The 8,276-nt window shown below is 39.1% G+C and overlaps 1 protein-coding gene across 3 annotated transcripts in view; it reads right to left on the reverse strand.

Annotated features, from left to right (window-relative positions):
- Positions 1-1,514: 1,514 nt before the first annotated feature.
- LOC107725387 (protein FAM83G-like) overlaps positions 1,515-8,276 on the reverse strand; it is an 8,999-nt gene continuing 2,237 nt past the window's right edge. Inside the window, exons 2-6 of one of the 3 annotated variants that reach the window (XR_001638115.1) lie at positions 6,956-7,123; positions 6,722-6,846; positions 4,898-6,125; positions 3,664-3,731; positions 3,338-3,400 (exon numbers count right to left, since the gene is read on the reverse strand). Coding sequence is in view for 2 of the 3 variants with exons in the window: in XM_016534626.1 (XP_016390112.1) it covers positions 2,921-3,400; positions 4,898-6,125; positions 6,722-6,846; positions 6,956-7,123 (2,001 nt within the window). In the remaining variant the exon portion in view is untranslated. Of the gene's footprint in view, positions 3,732-4,897; positions 6,126-6,721; positions 6,847-6,955; positions 7,124-8,276 lie in introns of all 3 variants that reach the window. The other 2 variants (XM_016534626.1, XM_016534627.1) reach the window with 2 other exon arrangements.

The raw sequence follows: 8,276 nt of genomic DNA on the forward strand, positions 1-8,276 counted from the left end.
TTTCCAGGTTGTGTGGTTTACATACATTCATTCATTGCATTTCAAGAAATCCTAAATCTTACCTTGACTTACCTGTGGTGGTCTGCCGATATAGGCAAAACGATTATATATATATATTGTAAAACTGCCTATTGATGATAATAATAAAATAAATAATGAGATAAGGAAATCTGGTTCAATTGTATATCTATTATCTAAATAGATAAATATTGTTCAAATAAATAAATGAATCAATAATGGACTGCAATAAAAAAAAAAAATTCTTCCAGATAACCTAAAACACAAAGTAAACACAAAAATTAAAACAAATTTTCTTGCATAAATGCATACAATTTAGAATATTCACAAAATATGAATATTCAATGCAAACGAGATTTAATCAAAACAAATGCATTCTATTCACATTAGGGTCTTTTTGTCTTCTTAAGGAATTCATCATCTGGAATTTGTCTTCAGTAAAAGTGAAAACAGGCCAAAATAACAGCATATTTGGTGTAACGTGGAGCAGATTTCAGCTGTGGCGGTCACAGAAATAGAAATCCAGGCAACAAAGAAAATATCCTGTAGCACAGCTGTTCATGACCAGAAAAAATAAAGTCAAATAGAGAGGTTTTATTGCACCATGTCTGGTAAGGACACATTAAAACCTGCATAGCTGGTTTGTATGGAGGTGTGGAAATGGGAAAATCCCATGAATGTCTTCAGCAACTTAGAGAAAGTCATCTCTAATGGTTTTTAAGAACCGTAAATTAAATTTAAAAAGTACACAGATACAAGCAAACAAAATATAAACTCAATGTGACAAACACACAAGTCTAAATAAGTTAAAGAAATTTAAATATTTTAATTGGAATCAATTCAAAATTTACATTCCGTTTTGATGCCATGTCATTTTGATGCTATTACAAAGAACAATTAAAGCTAAACTTCTACACATTACCCAAAAAGTAGTAGATTTAGCTGATATGTATTTATGTATGCATTACAGCATTCAATAAGATTGGAGGCTACAGTAACCTGGAGAGCGTGTATTTGAAAGCTGTGCCGTCTAAGATCATCCCAAACACGACATGTCACCTGCCCAGGCCTGATGCCATGCACCTGTTCAGAGACCCTGTGCATGGAGATCTACCCTGGCCAGGCATGACACTGGGATTGACCATTCTTGCAACATGGTACTGGTGCACCGATCAGGTATGCTTCAACACACACACACTTACTCTCAAAAATGGATAACAAGGCTACCCTGTTTTCACAACACAATGTAAAAAAAAGCTTTGCATAAAGGGCAGTGTTGCAAATGTATTTTGCATTATGAGTTGCATTCTGCTAGAAGACATTTAACATATCACTTGACACTGCAAAGACTGCAGTTTTGGAGACCGAGGTAAAGAGCTTTTAGGAAAACGATCTACCAAGTGCGAATATCTTTACACAATTAGACCTAATTCAGGGTAGACCCTTGCAATTGAGGTTGTGAGGCTGTGAGGGATTTGCGTCAACTAAAGTCTATATTGAGTCCTGCGTCACTAAAACATCTCCAAATGATTCAAGTATATTCTCACAGAAACTGTGAAAATCATTGTGTGCAGACTAGCATAAAAGAGTGAAAAAATTATATAAGACTGTATTTGCAATAACTAAAATTGTAACACGTTCCTTCTATAATGTACAGTGCAAATCACATCTTTAAAAAAAAAAGCATAAATTTTCATATCTCATTAGCAGGCATTAAACAAAACAAAAAATTACCAAAGGAGTACATTATTAAATTCCAGGAAATACTGTCTGAGTTGGAGTCCCCTCAAGACCCAATAAATGTGGGATTGGTCTGGGTCTTATTACTTGGGTCTCCCGGTTGGGGGCTCAAAACTTGGTCTGGGTCTTGGCTAAGGGTCTCAGTCATGACCACAGTCAATTCAACACTGCACAAATTGGCTCAGTGCTGCAATAAATTCAGTGTTTTTCTGAGTAAGTTTCAGTTTGTTAAAATAGCCAGGTCTTGGTCTGAGTTTAGGTCCAGGTCTTAAGGGTCTTGGTCTGGATCTTGGAGGGTTTGGTCTTGACTCCAACTCAAAGGCTAGTTCTGAAGGCCGGTTCACACCAACAATGATCGGCACAAAAGTCTGGTCTGACTTTCTCCAAAAAAAAAACAAAAAAAAAAACTGCAGACAGGCTGAATCAAAATACAAATTCACTTTCAGTCAGTAGGTGACGCTTATGGAAAAACTAAACTACCCAGCTTTTTCACTGTTTCCATTCAAAATGTTCAGTTTGAGAGTACCACAAAGTACTAATTCAATATAACAGCAGCAGCTTTGGGCATGTGACTAAAAGCACTAATCTTATTAGTTGACCAGTCTTTTTTTTCTGCAATATGCAGGAAAAGAGATTAGAACGCCTCTCCATAAACAAAGAATCTGTTGCACTGACAGCATGCAAATGTTTGTAGCAGTCTGAAGCGATTCAAATAAAAATGTTCAACCACAACAAACATTCATCTTGGTGTGAACAGGCCCTGAGACAGTCTGATCTGATATAAAACCATGGACAAATGCAGACTTTAAAATTAACTCTCTGTCAGTTTGTACTGTACCTTAACCTTTTCAGCATTCTTTTCCCACAAGCTGAGACAATAATTAGTCAACAACAGGGGTGAATGTGAAATCGCCATCACCATGGTCACAAATCCACCACCAAATTTTTGCACTAGTCCAGATTACACAATAAAGGCACGTCAATAAAGAGTAAGGCTGTTTGTATCAAGTTTTGCTTGCCACGGTCCAGTTTAAAGATCCAGTTGAACTCGTTGAAAAGTCTTTATCAGTGAAGACTGATGGCTACATCATTGCACATTAATGCCTTTGTACTCAATACAAAGTTGTTGTTTCTTTTCTGAAAGAAAGCCACCATAAATCAGTTAATTTTCATTGTGCCTCTGTGTCAACAATTTATCCCCCAAAGCAAAACCAGACGTGTTCACTGGAACCTTCCCCCTGAGGTGTTTGTAGCTGGCGAGTTTAGATAAAGATACTCCTAATGGCATACGAGTCTCAACCCGTCTACGAGGAGACGGAGACTTTGTTTGAGAAGCCCGATGAGCGGGAGAGAGTGATTGAGAGTGCGTGAGCCACTGAGCGTGTGTTTTGCCGGTTCGCAGTCCTTCTATCGTATAGGTGAGGCTTTGTCTTCTAGGGGACCGGCCAGAGCGGTTTAGATTTTGCTGGCCTGATCCATTTGAGGGGAGGTCAGCATACGCCTCCCCCTGCCAGTACCTGTGGCCCCCGATCACATGGCCGCTGCTTTTAGGAGGTCTATGGAAAACTCCAGGTTTAGCAATCACCACTTTGGCCCGGCCATAAGTGTCTCGAACAGTTGACCTGGAAACCATCTTGTAAAGCTGAAAGGGAGGAATATGTATGTGAGAAAGAAAAAGGATAAAAAAAACCTTCAGGCATGATTTCAAATGTTTCAACAACCTAAAAACTGTTCTGGTGAATTTTTCAATATGAACTCCGGAAACAAAAAGTAATGTTGGTTGATCTGTATCTTGGCAGGTAATCGTGCAGAGGTCTCTGTCAGCCAAGAATCTGAGTCACGCCAAAGGGGCGTCAATCTTTGCCAGCTATCTCAAGATGCTTCCCATGATCTTCATCATCCTACCTGGCATGATCAGCAGGGCACTCTACCCAGGTACTACACACACGCTCCAGCTGCTGTATCCGCTAGTGCTGCAAAAATGCATTGTTATGTCATCTTTTGTGCAAGCTTTGTCACCTTTTAAAAGCCTATAGCTATAGAAAATGGAGTCATACCAGCTTAAAGTGGTCAAGCTGGTTTTTGGTAAATGGTAGCTGGTTAGTTGCTGGTCCAAAGTGGATTACCAGACCTAATCAAGCTTGACTAAGTTGGACTACACTATTCTACATCAGCAAATACACAAAAACCAGCTACAACCTTAAGCAGGGTAGTTTTATACCCAAATAAATATTAATACTACACATCATACTTAACTGAAGCATTTTATTCAAACATTAGATATGATAGAAATAGTATGAAACAAGACTAAACGATGGCATTATAAGCAAAGATTTGTAAGAACAGTCCCACTTTATTAGGTGGCCTTATGTACTTACATTTAAATTAATAATTTGATACAATGCACTTATTGTGTACATACATGCTTTTACATTGTACTTATATTTTAAAAATACCTGCATGTAATTACATCTGTAATTATTTTTATAATTGCACTGTTGACCCATCCCTTACACCCATCTTTAACCCTACCCATACCACCAAACCTGTCCCTAACCTTAAGTGTTTTGCAATACAATATGACCACAATAAGTTGATGTAAGTATTTAGTAGTTAAGGCCACCTAATATAAAGTGGGACTGTAAGAACTATGCAATAAAAGTAGGGATGTTAAATATCCAGTATTAAAATTCTGTCCAACTCTTGTTTCACTGATAAACAATAATTAACTGATATTAAACAATTTTAGGCAAGTTAGTTCTAACATACATTTATACTGCATGCTAAAATGAACTTGCCTAAATTTGTAACATTTTGAGATTTGAGCAGAATCTAAATAATTTTGTAACAACTTTTTTCAACCCTCATCTGATACGCTGCTTCATTTACATTTTCCCCTTCTCCCACCCACTACCCCCATACATGTGTTTTAGCACTTATACAGGTTCGGGCGTGCTGGAAATGTCAACAGAGTCCGGGAACACACACCGGCACGCCCTTGTGCGTTCCATAACACACACGCCTGGCTTCTTTTCATCTACTTGAGACACTCCCAGGTTTATAGACTGGTAGAGTGAAGAGCCAAATCTGAAAAAAAGCACTTTCACATTCAGTCACACTAAATCAAAGTCCAACCTACCTTTGTTTTATCTCTGTTCTGCATGTTCAGTAGATTTTTCTCAGCAGTGTTTTGTTCGGCATCATCCGATCGCAAGTCCAGCATGGATTGAGAGAAACGTGCCATCACGTTAAGCGCATCAGGGCTGTGGTCTCCAACACGACCGGAACCCGTTAACCTTCCGTTAGGGAGTTTGTCACTACTGTCAGAGTCAGTATATTCATAGTATTCATCTGATGTTGTGGAATTCTCATCTTTATCCTTTAATGAATGTGCACAGGTGACAGCGGTGCTGTCGGCATCATTGTCGTGAGTGTCCATGTTTGCATCCTTTGTTTGGTTTTCATCCCTTCTGACCAAAGTGACCTCTGCGTCTCCAGAGCCCTCCGGTCTATTAACCACCAACTGAAGGGTGCGTGGCTTGGGCACAGGCATTTCTAAAGTCTGTTTGACTTCTGTTGATTCAGGGTTGGACTGCTGCTCTTGTGGAGGAGGGTTGGGTTTGGGTTCTTCTTTCTGGATCGGAGAGCTTGGCGAATGGGATGTATTGGCTGGTGTATCTTGATTAGCATTGCTAGAATCAGTCTCCGGCTGAGTTTGGGTGCTTAATTGAGCATTTGCATCTACAGTATCTGTTTTAGACAATTGTGTTGTTTTAGGACGAGGACTTGCCTTATCTGGTAGCGGTTCCTCAGGTGGGGCAGTGAAAGGGTCTTTAAAACGTATTGCTTTAGATGTTTCGAACATTTGTGAGCGCATTAAATGCACCGGCGCTGGCTTGCTTGTATCACGGATATTAATAAACCCAATAACATCACTGGGTGGGTCTGGCTCAGGCCAGGTGGGCAAGTAGGAAATGAGATCTGCCTTTAGCAGACCTACAAGTCCTGGGTGCATTTGCGGTGCTTCTATCAACGCCCGTTGAGTCTTGGGAATCAGGACCATAGGATTTTTGGAGTTACTGTTCTTGGCACTAGCCTTGTCTGAAGAGGCTTTGCTTGCTGAATCTATATTAAGTAATGCATATTTGGGGTTAATTAGTTTTCTTGCAACAGTTACAGGAACAGGGGGAGGAACAGCGATTGGGGCAGGGTCGGGCTCTGGAGGGTCCGCCAATGGGATCTTGGTTAGATTGACTCCACGAGAGTTCAGGTATAGTTCGCGGAACTGCTTGTCAAAAGTTTCAACAGCCTGTCCCGTCAGCACTGTAATGACGTTGCGGTCCAAACGAGAAGCTGTCCATGTAAAACTGAAACATAAAGATGCCGCAAGTCAGAAAAGAGAATAAACAAATAACATGCACAGCACAATCACATAAAATGTCATTTAAACTAGCAAATCAAAATATCTTAGAGTGTGTTACCACCACTGTTGAGGTGATGGCATGTTTTTCAGTTGTGTGACAATAGCTCACTCACCAGCTTTTTTGTTCTCGTTTTGTCTGTTCACACTTCCCTTTTCTTTTGGTATTCTGGCATTTCATGCCATATGATTGGTTTATTAGGTCTGTCTTGTGATTTGATTATTGTTTGACTAGTCTTTTTTTTATTCAGCTTCTAGTTTGATTGTTTTGATACCATGTTACGTCCTGGTAAATTATTATCTTTTAATTTGCCATTGTGTATTGAATGTTTTCCCATGTTCTCTATTAGATGTTTGGGTGAGATTAGTGATGTTTCTAGTTTAGTTAAGACTGTTCCTGCTTTGAGTTTATGGTTCTTGAAAGATTCTCTTACCCATACCGAATTGAACATGCAATTTACAAGGCAGACAGTTTTTACTAACATTTATGAAACACTGTTTCATGTATATGTACAAACACACATTTAAGCGCACAAAACAAACCTGTATGATCCGGACACAGCACGGTCTCCATCCACAAACATGAATTTCTGACTCAACGAGCCATGCACCTTCTGAGCTGAGCATGTAAAGAATGCGGCACCACCGACGCATCGCACCCGAAGATGCTACAAACACAAATTGTTATTCATACACTAACACACACACAATCTACATATTTTCTCATTTTAAGAAAAGTCTACAAAACAGACATTAATGCATGTGTCTTCTACTCACATTGAGGTGTCCTCTGTGCATGTTAGCTCTCTCACACATATTTAGGAAGTGCTGTATAGCTGCAATATCTATAATAATGTATATAGCTACTTTCTTTTTAAATCCAGCCTCTATTAGATCCTTGAAAATGTCAACGTCTGTGAAAACATCCATTACCACAGCAATCATCTGCAAAAACACAAATGGTTTTGTATTATTTATCGGTGTACAAATGATTATACACACAAAGGTCATATTCCAATTCCAATTCTATTGTAAGCATGGAGTAAGTTCTCTTTATTAAGAAGACAACATGATGACACAAAACAACTCCTACACACCCTTAATCTGTTGTACTACACCTATTAAGACCCATATCTCGTTATAAGCTCTCATTGTGTGAAAAGTCTTTAGATAAAGAAATCTCTTTGATTCAGAGTGTGTGTGTGTGTGTGTGTGTGTGTGTGTGTGTGTGTGTGTGTCTTAAAGTGAGAGGGGGAGGAAGGGAATTTCTGCCGGTATGTGTCACGGGCCGAACTGCTGGGTTTAAGCAAGTTCTAACAAGACAAATGAGTCAGTTGGAAACCAGTAAGATTGTGAAACGTGATGGATATTTGGACATTTAACATGTTTAATTTATTTTCTGCTGAACTCAATTCATTCCTAACAATTCCAGGTTATCTTTTTAAAAATTAATCAGCTTATAGGAGAAGAGTTGTATTGAATAGTGAGTGTTGACATTGATTATTACCATCCAAAAAATTTAAATTATAACTTTGTAATGTAAGATGATGTAAAATGTAAGATGAGTATTTAGCATATTAAAGACAAATATTAAAGAGCCAAACCATGATTATTATTTAGCAACTTAAAATAGTTTAAAGGGGTCATATGATGCGATTTCAATTTTTCCTTTCCCTTTGGAGTGTTACAAGCTCTTGGTGCATAAAGAAGATCTGTAAAGTTGCAAAGACTAAAGTCTCAAATCCAAAGAGATATTCTTTATAAAAGTTAAGAGTCAGCCACGCCTACCTAAAACGGCTCGTTCTAACACGCCCCCACATATCTACATCACTATGTGGGAAGATTTGCATAACGCCACCCAAATGTTCACGCAAAGAAAGAAGGCGTAACTTTTATTCTCGCTGTAGTATTGTTGTTGCCGCCGCCGTGTTGCCGCCGTCGTGAAGGCGCTGTGTGTTTCGTTGTGAAAGCGAAACTACTTTGTTTGGCCTTCCAAAAGAGGACGATATCTGCTTCGTCATGCCTGGAGCTGATCCGTGCTGGTTGCTGAGGAAATACAACAACTTTGCGCAGTGAATCGCCGGATCGGCTTTCACCG

This window comes from Sinocyclocheilus rhinocerous, unplaced genomic scaffold (genome assembly GCF_001515625.1).
Source record: "Sinocyclocheilus rhinocerous isolate Xijiao unplaced genomic scaffold, SAMN03320098_v1.1 scaffold1386, whole genome shotgun sequence".
Lineage (NCBI taxonomy): Eukaryota > Metazoa > Chordata > Actinopteri > Cypriniformes > Cyprinidae > Sinocyclocheilus > Sinocyclocheilus rhinocerous.